This window comes from Caloenas nicobarica, chromosome 3, assembly GCF_036013445.1.
Source record: "Caloenas nicobarica isolate bCalNic1 chromosome 3, bCalNic1.hap1, whole genome shotgun sequence".
Lineage (NCBI taxonomy): Eukaryota > Metazoa > Chordata > Aves > Columbiformes > Columbidae > Caloenas > Caloenas nicobarica.
The window spans coordinates 68,206,684-68,219,935 of record NC_088247.1 but is presented as its reverse complement, the minus strand read 5'-3'; the positions used below and the strand labels follow the sequence as shown (position 1 = coordinate 68,219,935).

Sequence of the window (13,252 nt, the reverse complement as noted above, 5' to 3'; positions counted from 1 at the left end):
GTCCAGCTGGTGGCTGAATCCCAGGTAAATCTCTCAAGCAGTCTTTGTGGTTACACATCAGTGTGTGGATACAATTCCACATTTACTGGTGTAGGGGAGCAGCTGCTGAGCTGTCCTTAATCCCATCTCTTCTTCCCTTGCCACGGTGTGAGCTCCACACATGTTCTCAGTGGAGCAGCCTCTGTGCTGCCGCTTGTCTGCAGCTGCCAGATTTGGGGAGTGGGAGACTGGTAGTGGGGCACCAGGGACACAGGCAGTGCTGGGCTGGGCGAGGGAGATGGGGGATGGAGAGCAAACCTTCATCGCCTCTCAGGAGCTGCCTCTCTCCATGGACCCTATCCTTTTAAATGCTCTTTTTTTCATGGTCAGTGATCTTTGAACCATTTGAGATTAACAGGTTGGTAAATTGTTAACGGGCTTGCATGGAAGTCATTTTGGGTGATGCTAGTGACAGTCAAGGCCAGCGCTGGCAGCTAACCACGATGTGAGCAGCTCAACTCTGACGGGAAGTCACTGGCACTCAGTCTTCTAGTAAAAGCTATGTAGAATGTGTTCATGAAATTGTAATGAAACCTTTTAAAATGATTTATTTTGGTCCTGTTGTCTGGGTTGGAAGACAGGTTTTATCCATAATCATGTAGCTGTGAGAAGTGTTTTATTTACTCTGTTATGAAGACACTAATGTTTTTGAGGATGGAACAGTCACTGATCTGTTGGTATGAGGTTTCTAGTTCTGGATAGTGAATTCTCAGTTTATTGTTACAATATATTAAAATATTTGAAAAGCCACCTAAGGTTCAAGAGTAACTTGGAAGAGTAAAATTCGGTTGTAATTATTATGATTAAATATTGTAATGTATATGGTGCAGAGACCTCAGGGAGGAGGATTCCTGGGTGAGGTGGTCTCCCAGGTAAATCTGCCCAGGAGAGACTTCTGTCCTAGGGCAGGTGCCTGCTGGCAATTGGGAGGAACCAATAACTTCTCTTGCTTTGGCATAGACAGAACTCACTGTAGTATGTGATGATAATTATTTGCCTCATTTTTGGTGGTAAGGCAAACCAGCGCTGTTAGGTGTAATGAGGACACTGCAGGAAATGCTGGTATTGCTGTAGCTTATTTCATCCTTGTTACATGGCTGGATGGAGAACAGTATCTTCAGATAACAGACTGGTACCTTTCTTGAATGGTAATCTTACATTAAGGAACCGGCCACTCTTTTCTATAAAAGCCAGGCTAATATCAACACACACTTAAACTAATCAAGCCAAAATAAATTTACTGGATGGCCTTCTGCTTCTTTCTTAGAATTTCCAGGCTTTTTATTTGTTTGAATTTTAGTAGGCACAAACATCCTCACTGTCGTTTCTTGCATAGACCCGTGCATTAGTGTACTCACATTCTTAAATGTAAATTTATTATTTTAAAACTTAGTTTCTATTTTGTTTCCCAAGGCACATAATGATCCCATGACTCAAGAAATGAACAAGAGCTTTGCCAGAGAGGTAAGCTTTAGCCAGTACACTTGTTATTAATCGTGAGCTACTTGCCTTTCGTAATTATAAGTATTTTCTTTTGACAGGTTGGTCTACGTGTTATTCACATCTGTCTCCCTGAAGGCAGCAGCAAGGATGAGGTAACTGCAGTACCTGAAGGACTCTGCCTTTTTATCTTTCATCATAAACTTAAATTTATTCCTGACTCTCATTAGCACTTTGACTGACCTCTGTTAACTCAAATGAGGGTTGGGACTGCCTTAGTTCAAATAGCAAGTGTTATCACAGAATGGTTGGGGTTGGAAGGGACCTCTGGAGATCATCTAGTCCAACCCACCTGCTAAAGCAGCTTCACCTAGAGTAGACTGCACAGGAATGTGTCCAGGCAGGTTTTGAATGTCTCCAGAGAAGGAGACTCCACATCCTCTCTGGGCAGCCTGTTCCAGTGTCTGTCACCCTCAAAATAAAGAATTTTCTGCTCATATTCGGAGGGAACTTCATGTGTTTCATTTTGTGCCCCTTGCCCCTTATCTTGTCATTGGGCACCACTGAAAAGAGTCCCATCCTCTTGACACCTGCCTTGAAGATATTTATAAGATCCCCTCTCAGCCTTCTCCAGGCTGAACAGACCCAGCTCTCTCAGCCTTTCCTTGTAAGAAAGATGCTCCAGACCCCTAATCATCTTTGTAGCCCACCACTGTACTCTTTCCAGTAATTTCTTGTCCTTCTTAAATGGGGGAGCCCAGAAGTGGACTCAGTGCTCCAGATGTGGCGTCACCAGGGCAGAGTAGACAGGGAAGATAACCTCCCTCGACCTGCTGGTCACACTTTTCCTAATGCACCCCAGGATGCCATTGGCCTTCTTGGCCATAGGGGCACAGTGCTGACTCATGGTCAACCTGTTGTCCACCAGGACTCCCAGGTCCTTCTCTGCAAGGCTGCTTTCCAGCAGATCAGCCTCTAACCTGTACTGGTGCCTGGGGTTATTCCTCCTTAGATGAAGGACCCTACATTTGCCTTTGAATTTCATCAGGTTCTTCTCTGCCCAGTCCTCCAGCCTGTCCAGATCTTGGCAGCACAGCCTTCTACTGTATCAACCCTTCCTCCCAGTTTGGTATCATCAGCAAACTTGCTGAGGGTGCACTCTGTCCCTTCATCCAGGTTACTGGTGAACAGGTTGAAGAAGACTGGATCCTATACTGACCTCTGGGGAACCCCACTATTTACAGGCCTCCAACTAAACTCTCTACCACTGATCACAGGCCTCTGAGCTCTGCCATCCATCAAGTTCTCAATCCATTTCACTGTTCATTCATCCAACCCGCACTTCGTGAGCTTACCTATGAGGATGTTGTGAGAGACAGTGTCAAAAGCCTTTCTGAAATCAAGGTAGACAACATCTACTGCTCTCCCCTCATCTATTCAGCCAGTCACGCCATCACAGAAGGCTACCAGATTGGTCAAGCATGATTTCCCTTTGGTGAATCTGTGTTGACTGCTCCTGATAACCTGATTATCCCCCTATTGGCAAGCATGGGAAAAAAGGGGATTGGTGGACTTGGGTGCTGTCCGCTGGCAAGCTGAGGCAGGATCACAGAATCACAGAATGTTATGGATTGGAAGGGACCTCGAAAGATCATCTAGTCCAGTCCCCCTGCCAGAGCAAAACACCTAGATGAGGTTAAACAGGAAGGCGTTCAGGCGGGTTTTGAATGTCTCCAGAGAAGGAGGCTCCACTGAGTCACCCCTCAGTCTCCTCCAAGCTAAAGAGACCCAGCTCCCTCAGCCTTTCCTCATAAGGGAGATGCTCCACTCCCTTCATCATCTTTGTGGCTCTGCGCTGGACTCTCTCAAGCAGTTCCCTGTCCTTCTTGAACTGAGGAGCTCAGAACTGGTCACAATATTCCAGATGAGGTCTCACCAGGGCAGAGTAGAGGGGAAGGAGAACCTCTCTCGACCTACTAACCACCCCCCTTCTAATACACCCCAGGATGCCATTGGCCTTCTTGGCCACAAGGGCATAGTGCTGGCTCATGGTCATCCTGCTGTCCACCAGGACCCCCAGGTCCCTTTCCCCTACACTGCTCTCCAACAAGTCGTTCCCCAACTTATACTGGAACCTGGGATTATTCCTGTCCAGATGCAAGACTCTGCACTTTCCCTTGTTATATTTCATTAAATTTTTCCCTGCCCAAATCTCCACCCTGTCCAGGTCTCGCTGGATGGCAGCACAGCCCTCTGGCGTGTCAGCCACTCCTCCCAGCTTGGTGTCATCAGCAAACTTGCTGACAGTGCACTCTATTCCCTCATCCAAGTCGTTGATGAATATATTGAATAGTACTGGTCCCAGAACTGACCCTTGAGGCACTCCACTAGATACAGGCCTCCAACTAGACTCTGTCCCATTGACCATGACTCTCTGGCTTCTTTCCTTCAGCCAGTTCACAGTCCACCTCACTACCCGATCATCCAGCCCACACTTCCTCAGCTTAGCAGCGAGGATGCTGTGGGAGACGGTGTCAAATGCTTTACTGAAGTTAAGGTAGACCACATCCACTGCTTTGCCATCATCTATCCACCTGGTTCTGTCCTCCTAAAAGGCTATGAGGTTGGTTAAGCACGAGTTCCCCTTGGTGAAGCCATGCTGCTCCCTAATGACCCTCTTATCCTTGATATGCCTTGAGATGGCACCAAGGATAAGTTGTTCCATCACTTTCCCAGGGACGGAGGTGAGGCTGACCAGTCTATAGTTACCCAGGTCCTCCTTCTTGCTATTTTTTGAGACCGGAGTGACATTTGCCTTCCTCCAGTCCTCAGGCACCTCTCCCGTTTCCCACAACTTAGCAAAGATGATGGAAAGTGGTCCAGCAATGACCTCAGCCAGCTCCCTCAGCACCCGCGGGTGCATCCCACCTGGACCCATGGATTTATGGATGTCCAGATTGCTTAACTGGCCCCTAACCCAGTCCTCATCAACCAAGGCAATCAGCAGAGTTATATTTTTATTTTCATGTCTGGTATTTAACTGCAGCGTCCTCTCATACCAGGACGAGTGTCCTATCTCCCACAGTTGCTCTTGTGACTGCACTTGATTCTTACCCATGTTAGTCAGGGAAATTAAAGATTAATTGATTTAGAGGAGGAGGGGGTTGAATTTATTTGCCTATTTATTGACCTTGTAATGCTTAAAGTACGTATTAAAAAAATAATCTACCCTAAATCACTAGAGGGCTGAATTCTTACCTTTTCAAAAGCATTAGGTTGGAGGCACAGCACTATTATCATGTATGTTTTAAACACAGCAAACCATATTAACATACGTGGTTCTGAGGCATCGGAAAGTAAAAACAGCAAAGGAACGTGTAGTAGAAGATGACACTGTTCCCAGCTGGCCTCCTTGTACTTGGCCAGTTTGATAACCCTGCAGGCTTGTGGGTTTTGTGTACTCGTTTGTATTTAGTACACTTTGGTTTTGAACTGTTACTGGTTTGCCACGTAATCTCAGGAACAGCTTCTAGATATATTGAGAGGAATGTACTGTGAAGAATTTTAGGAATCTAGTTTTGTGGATGATGAATAGTCAGCTATCCATTTAAGAAGGGTGGGCTTTTGGAATGAAGATCAAATAGACATTGCTGTTGGTGAATGCGCTTTATCTGCTGGGTAACACAGTAGGACATAGGTAAAATATAGTGAGTTTGCAGCAGTAGTTGCTGTTAATTTGAAGTAATATCTTAGGAAATGTCTGAGCTGTGTATATAAAAACAGGCTATTTTCGTTATTTGAAGAAAGTAACTTTCAATAAAGTGAAGGACAGTTTGCTTACTGTCCTGCTTGCCTACCATGGCAAAGGTATTTTTCATCTGTTTAAATCCTTGTGCTAGCCTGCATTCCCTGCTTTGGGGAGGCGGGAGGGATTTCAATACTGTGCACCTTTTGTTCTGCCGTAACTGTCTGTGTGCAGTAAAGGCAAGCTAATACAAGATTGCTTTACCCTGCATGAGTTGTATTTTAAATAATGTAATGGTGGACAGCTGAATTAAAGTAAAATGCAATGAAAATGGAAAACTGATTTTTTTTTTCCCCAGGAAGAAGTAATATATTTCAAATTTCATTAGATTCAGGCTATTCATGAACTATGTTTTGTTTAATTGCTGTGTAGGGGCCCAACATTTTGTAGCATCTTAGGACTTTAAGCAAAATGTGGATGTCCTCACATCCATATTCTGGTGTATACACTCATCCTTCTGTTAAAATGTGTACCAGCCCTATTGCTGTCAAATGGCACAGGGTCATAATATACATGGCTGTTTCTGTCTCAGAAGTCAGCAAATTAAACGGGCATTTCTATACCAGTGACATGCTTGTATAATCTTTGTTAACATGAAAGTAGCACATTCTCTTGGTTCAGAGTTGCAGACAGTCTAACCCCTACCAAATTCCCCTAGCTTAATGTTGATTTCCTATCAAGTGTTTGGGCAATAGAGTTCACAGTTACATTGAATAGTTTACATGAAAAGCATTTTAGGAAGGCATGGTATTAGCTAAGGAAAGAAACTTATACTCATTTTCTCTTGGCTATTGATCCAATTAAATTATACAGCTTTGTAGTGATTGCACACTGATCTTATTTATATGATGGAAACATATGCTCACATGACATTTCTCACATGATAAAACTTTAGCATGTTTCATTCCATTGTATTATTCGCGGTCACAGCAGAATAGCATATATCACTATGGATCAGCATTGCACTTTAGAGATGAAGCAATCAAGGGTAGGCAATACAGTCTTGGATGTCAAATATTGGCGTATTGTAAAATATTTGAACTCATATCTGGTTCAGTACTTGAAAGCCTTAAACTTTTGTGCAAGGCCTTTTCAAAATAGCAATTCTTCACAGGATGACTGACAGCTCTTAGGATCAGGGTGTTTTGAGAAGGAAAACTGGTAACAATATATGCTGCTTTAATAATATGCATTTTATCTTGTATAATTGCTTTTGCCAGTTTTACAACTTTTTGTTCATGTTCTGTGTTAGTACACAATCTGGTCCTGTTTTGAACTATATTGTAAACAAAGCTTCTTGTTTCTTAAAGCATTTTCTGATGTGTCGAGCTTTTGCTGAGATTTGGAACAGTGAGAGACAAAATGCTTTTGACAGCGTAATGTCACATAATACGTGTTTGCAAAATGTTTAGAATAGAGTCAGAGTGGCTTAATTTGGTAAGCCATGGGAATATAAAACAAGGAAAGCAGGTTATTGCTTTTCCATTTAGTTGCAGTAATATGTGAGAGAAGCAAAGGTGGCTATAAGGTAGTTTTAAAATATAGATTTTATCCTCTTCTAATTAAGTTCTTCTTTTGTCTGTTGTTCGGATGTTTAATGCTTTTCCTTCACTTCCTAGGTTGTCAATGAAATTTTGAGACTTAATGAAGATCCTAATGTGCAAGGCCTTGCCCTTGACCTCCCAGAAAGCTTATATAGCAGTAAGGTATTAAACGCTGTGAAACCAGAGAAGGATGTGGATGGGTAAGTGAAGCACTGAGAAATAACGTTAGCAGACGCAATGCTGATGTCTCTGTAAAATCAATTTTCCCCTGTGCTTTTCATTAATGGATTCCTCAGACAATGTGTCTGGCTGTGCTATTGAGCAGTGATAAAAGATGCCACTGAATCAATGAGAAGTCTTTTGCTGAAGTCGTTTTGATCATTATCTTTGTATACCGTATATTCAGGACATGGTCTTTTCAAAGAAATCAAAATCAAAGTTCTGATTTACTAATTACACTAAAGGTATTTCAGTACTTCAGTAATATAAATGGTAGTCACACAGTACTGAACACAAACCCCAAAATTTTCACGAGAAGGATTGAAGAAAAAGTTGCAGAGAAGGCTTTAACTTCCTTACAGCACTCTCTTGCAGTGAGAGAGTAGGCTGTAATAGTTTTAGCTTTCAAATCAGTCTGGAGTTGCACTGCTCTCTGGAGAGAACAATGGCATAATTTAGGCATCTGGGTTACCATTTTGCAGCCTTCTTGCTCCCAACTGTAGACCGTTAGCCATTTTTTTTCCTCTCTTTTTTCTGTCTCCTTTTTTTTTTCATTTCAGGAAAAAAAAAATCTGAAAATCTTGCAAATTAGTTACCTTTCCATTATCTGGAGTACTGGAGGTTGACGGAATAGAAAAGTCAGAGCCTCCTTGTGTATGCGAGAGGATGCAGGGGGGTACAGACACAGCTGAGTTCCCCCCAGCAAGCCGGCCTGAGCCCAGGAGGGTGTGCTGCCTCAGGCTCAGCTGGGCTCGGGCAGTGCTGGTCTGGTTCCACTGAGGTGTTTTGTCCCAATGTGCCGTGGGCGGCCCACTGTGATGAGTAAAGCGCTGCCTGTTAATTGCGTGCTCATGTTACTTGTTCATCTTCTTCTGGCCTCTTTTTTTTTTTTTTTTTAAATTGTCATATTTTTCCCCTGCAGAGTATCTGATGTAAACTTAGGATGCTTGGTACGTGGTGATACTGATGACTGTCTAGTTTCTCCTACAGTGTGTGCTGTGATGGAGCTTCTTGAAGATTTAGGTGAGACCTTATATCGTAATTATTACATTAATTTTAGCCTAACTAATTTTCTCAGTTTTAGTCCTGGCTGGGAGACAAATATAATCTCACCTTGTTGTGTTTTCTGGTTTGTGTTCTTTCCCACCCAACATACATTTGTCTCCTGTTGGTGAGGAACCTCAGTGGAGATCTGAATGTAATATTTGCAGAAATGGGTCCCAGTCCTGCAGATTTTGGAGATAAGGCAGGGACTACCTGCCATCAGCAGACTTAATCTCACTGAAGCTACCCAAGACACCTGAGTCTTCAAAACCGAAAATACAAATATCACTTAGGTGTTTCACTTGGCAATTTTGATTAGTGTGAACAGTTGGAGAAATCCAGGTCTGCCTGTAAATAGCTGCTGAGTGAATCTTTTGGTTTAGGTTGCATTGTGTAAATCCTAACATTGAAATGGCAGATTTAAACAAGTGGCTTTACAGTGTGTGAAGACGAGGTTAGTTTAAGGCAGCATTTTAGAAGTAGTCTCTCATAGTGATTCTTAATTGTTGAGACAAGGATTTCTGTAACAGAACTGTAAACAGGAGTTCAAATGTACTTTGTAACAAATGTTAATGAAAGGATTTGTGCAAATAAAATACCAGAAAACCAGGAGAGCAGTATTTGCTTACTCAAATTAGAGTCACCAGGAAACAACTTAAAACCTGTCGTTTCTGTTGCTGCATGGGCTTGAAAAGAGTTGCCCATGGTGCCCCAGCAGCAGTGGTTGTGCAGGCACACGGTGCTGCCCTGTTAGGAGCCGCTTTGCTGGCTCTTCCAAGGGCTTTGGTGGTAGGTGGCCTGGTAAAGGGGAGGTTCACGTAGGCGCTCCAGCTCCGTGGCCTGGCAGAGGCTGGTGCTGGCGCCTGTGCAGCCACGAGCCTCTGAATGACTTTTCCTTGTGTCACGCAGGTGGGAAGACGGTGCTGCTGGTGGGAGCCGGCGGGGCGGTGGGTGCCGCCTTGCAGTGCGTGCTGCAGCGGGAGGGAGCTGCCACCCTGAGCTGCCGCTGGAAAGCCCCTCAGCTGCAGAGCAAGGTGAGGGAGAGAGCTTCTGCCTGCCCTGTGCCCAGGGGTCATCCTGCATCCCCACCATAGAATCATAGAGTGGTTTGGGTTGGAAAGGACGTTCAAAGGTCATCTAGTTCCACCTCCCTGCAATGAGCAGGGACATCTTCAACTAGATCAGGTTGCTCAGAGCCCCATCCAGCCTGGCCTTGGATGTTTCCAGGGATGAGGCATCTACCACCTCTCTGGGCAACCTGTTCCAGTGTTTCACCATCCTCATTGTAAAAAAATTTCTTCCTCATGTTTAACCTGAATCTCCCCTCTTCTAGTTTAAAACCGTTACCCCTTGTTCTGTCGTAACAGGCCCTGCTAAAAAGTCTGTCCCTATCTTTCTTGTAGGCCCCTTTAAGTACTGAAAGGCAGCAATAAGGTCTCCCTGGAGTCCTCTCCAGGCTGAACAACCCCAACTCTCTCAGCCTGTCCTCACAGGAGAGGTGTTCCAGCCCTGTGATCATTTTTGTGGCCTCCTCTGGACCCTCTCCAACAGGTCCAAGTCTTTCCTGTACTAAGGGCTCCAAAGCTGCACATAGGACTCCCGGTGGGGTCTCACCAGAACAGAGTAGAGGGACAGAATCATCTCCCTTGACGTGCTGGCCATGCTCCTTTTGATGCAGCCCAAGATACAACTGACCTTCTGGGCTGCAAGCACACATTGCTGGCTCATGTCCAATCCTTCATCCACCAGTACCCCCAGGTCCTTCTCCGCAGGGCTGCTCTCAATCCCTTCATCCCTCAGCCTGTATTGATACCAGGGGTTGCCCCGACCCAGGTGCAGGACCTTGCGCTTGGCCTTGTTGAGCCCTGTCGGCCGCTCGCATGGTGCTGCTGCCCTCCCCTGTCGTTCCTGAGAGGGAGACTCGTTGTTGCAGTCATGGGCAGCACTGGGGCACTGGAGCTCGCTGGTAGCCAACATGGGTTCGGATCTTCTGTCTTCTCCTTCGTGCTTGCTCAGAAATGGTGCTCAGGCAAACAGGGGCCTGTACCAGAATATTACATATGTAGCAACAGCTGCTATGACTTCATTACTTTACACCAATAGCTGTGAAAGAATGAATTCGGAGGTACATTTTCGAACAAATGTGTTAGGTTTCCCTTTTTCTTTCCCTCGATGTGAGCGATGCCCACTTTCTTCTCATCCTGTGATACAGTCATCTGTATGAAATTACTTTCATTGAATTTGTGTCTTAAAGGTTTGCATATGCTACCTCTTTGGGACAAAGAGGATCACAATCTTTATCTTTGAAGAGAACTGTAAAAGGCTTCACAGAAATTTAGGAGCCTCAATTCAAAGGATTTAATTTACATGGTCTTCCTGGTTGCGTTTTGCAGAGCTTTTAGCAGCAGCTTAGAAGTTGGTATGACTTCCTGCCAGACTTCCCAGTTTATCCCTTAGTCCCAAATTCCATAGAATAAAACAACAGGGAATGGTGTTGTCCTTTCGACATGTGCAGGGGGCTTCACATGTTGACTGTAGAAGAGGTGAAAATACTCCCAGGGCTGTTTGCAAGTCGCTGTAGAGGTGAGGAGCCAAGTGACAGCTGTAGTGCTATATCTGGTAGCACATACCACAAGGTGGCAGCCAATGCAAAATAGTATCAAACTTCTGGGTTTTGAAGGCAAGGACAGGAGGAGGAAATGAGTTTAAGCAGCTGTGATAGTTAGAAAGTTCTCTGGCAAACCGGTGTTTTCACAGCTGCGGATGTTTTTGTCAGGCTTGTCTCAGCTCTCGGCTTTAAGTGACTGACGGCACTTAGGAAACATATGCCCCTCTTGGAGATGGGAGCACTGTGAACTTAATACTGGGCATGTCTCTCTCTTTGATTATTTTTCATGGCCTGGGGTTGTGCTAAAGGACTGCTTTGGGCTGGATGGTGCGGATCATGGGTTGGCCAGAGGTGTTTCCACTGGTTCACAGCAAAAGTCTTGGAGCGGGCCAGAGCTGCTTGTGCAGTGCTGTCTATGTGCTGGAGAGAGATCTGTTTCCTTCCATCCAGATGCTTTCCCATAATTGTGCTTTGCTTTTTATAATTCCCTGTAGCTTACCTCTCGCAGCAGGTCACTGATGGGAAACAGAATAGCAGACCTAAGCAGGAGGCAGTTTGAGGCTTTGCACATCAGTCTTCTCAAGTTCATTTTAACTTTTGGCAGTAAAGGAGTTTCTGCTTTGCCTGGAGGACTAATCAGCAGAGCTTGGGGGAATTCTACCTTCCTCTTCCTCATCTGTAAGCCTGGAGCAGCATGTCACCAGTAACCCTCAGAATGTTGTTGAACCTGCCTGGATGTAACTCGGTTGTAGTTAACTCTAGCTCCTAGATAAAATCTAATGCACGCAGGGAAAATTGTCTTGTATTCTCAGAAGCTGGAGAGTCAGAAAATAAGCACAGATTTCCTGCTGGACAGTGAGGCACTGCTGTCTGGTGGCAACCTGTGCTTCAAGTAAAATGTTGTTAGATAACATGATTGTAACTGATGTTATGAATTCATTCTCTCTCACTCATTCGAAGTGCTGATTAATTAAAAATGGTTTAAAGGCTCATAAGGTTTCTCTTGAGATTTATTTATCTGAATTTCAAGTAAGAAAATGTGTTAGTCAATGCCGTTTTTCCAAGTCTTGGAAAAATTAATTCATGTTTTGTTTTTATTGAAAAATACACTGAGTTTAGATATGGCCGTACACTTTTTGTCCTTCCTCTGTATGTGATACCTCCACGGTAACAGTCTGTGTACTGTTGTTTGGAAGTATAACCTATGGTAGCATGATAACTTCATGTATGAAGTGAGGGATGAACTTAGGAAGAGTATGAACCTTTCATTTGGATGTTCGCCCCCACCAAATATACACCAGGAAAAGAAAAATGGAGCTTAAGGGTATGTCTACCTTATTTGTCTTAATCCATTGGTTGGGCTCATTTGCACTGAAGCGCTAATCCTGAACTTAATGATGTCATGCCTTTCTTAAGCAGGTACTACATTACCTTTGAGTAGCTCTGCTGATTTCTTTTTGTTTTTAAAGGCAGCATAGCAAGTGTTTTATTTAGAAATTCTATCAATTTAAATGAGAGACACAACACTAAGGTTGTAGGTCTTTTAGATCAGGTTTTGTATTGCTATGGACTTGTTATTGCGTTTATTAATCATGCGCTTTTGCAAAAATATTTTGAAAATAATCAAGAGGACGGTATATTTTAGTCCACCTTAGGAAAAGTCTGACAATGTAGGGCTAGCTCTGCTGACAAACAGCATAATACCACCTACCATCCTACCATCCTTAGTGTGCTCCTTTAAAGCAAGTCTTTTCTGTGTTATGGCAGGAAAAGGGAATAAAATAAATAATAGTACATTTTAATTTCCTTTCTTTGACATGTATGATTAATGGACATACTTTGTATGTTCTTTTCCCTCCCCACTTCATATTTTGGTAAGATGAGCAAATTATTAATGTTTCTTTTTGTTCCATTTTGGGTTTGCTTGACTTTAGCTGTTAAAAATAATCATCATGGCACAGCTGAGCCATGTCCTTCGACACTCTTGAGCTTCCTGGATTTTCAAATAAAATCACAAATGAAAGAAAACAGTATATTTCGGAAGGTTCTGGCACAGCTGTACATAGTTGCCATGAAGAAATGCTGTTCTTTTTGCATTTACATGTTGTATGTAAAATAAATTATGAAGTAAGAGATAATGACTTGAGCATTTTGGTGGAAATAGGTAAGATATTATCATTCTGTAAAGCTTTGTGTAGATAACTCTTCAAAGCACAATCACTGCAAAGCACCTGAAGAATGACCTAGTCTCATACTTTCAGGAACATCTCACTTGTTGTCAGGTAAAAATGGGGCTACACAAAAGTCAATTCAGCGTTACAGGTGAAGAATGGGAATTGACGTGCTTAATCCTTCATTATGTTAGAATTAGGCTTTCTAGTATGAAAGGAGGTTATCAAATAGATTCAAATTTAAAAATACAGATTCTTTTCTTGCCAAAACGTGGAGAATACTTAGTACCTATGAGGAAACTGGGTTTCATTTCAGTCATCTAAATTCAGTCAGTCATGATTTCAACATATCATCTTACGTGTATTCTGTATGTGAACCACA

General features: G+C 43.5%; 1 protein-coding gene across 1 annotated transcript in view; it reads left to right on the top strand.

Annotated features, from left to right (window-relative positions):
- Window positions 1-13,252, top strand: part of MTHFD1L (methylenetetrahydrofolate dehydrogenase (NADP+ dependent) 1 like) — a 159,629-nt gene that overhangs the window by 3,771 nt on the left and 142,606 nt on the right. The window contains exons 3-7 of the mRNA XM_065630440.1: window positions 1,453-1,503; window positions 1,581-1,634; window positions 6,904-7,028; window positions 7,970-8,070; window positions 9,001-9,125. Coding sequence (XP_065486512.1) covers window positions 1,453-1,503; window positions 1,581-1,634; window positions 6,904-7,028; window positions 7,970-8,070; window positions 9,001-9,125 — 456 coding nt within the window. The remainder of the gene's footprint in view (window positions 1-1,452; window positions 1,504-1,580; window positions 1,635-6,903; window positions 7,029-7,969; window positions 8,071-9,000; window positions 9,126-13,252) is intronic.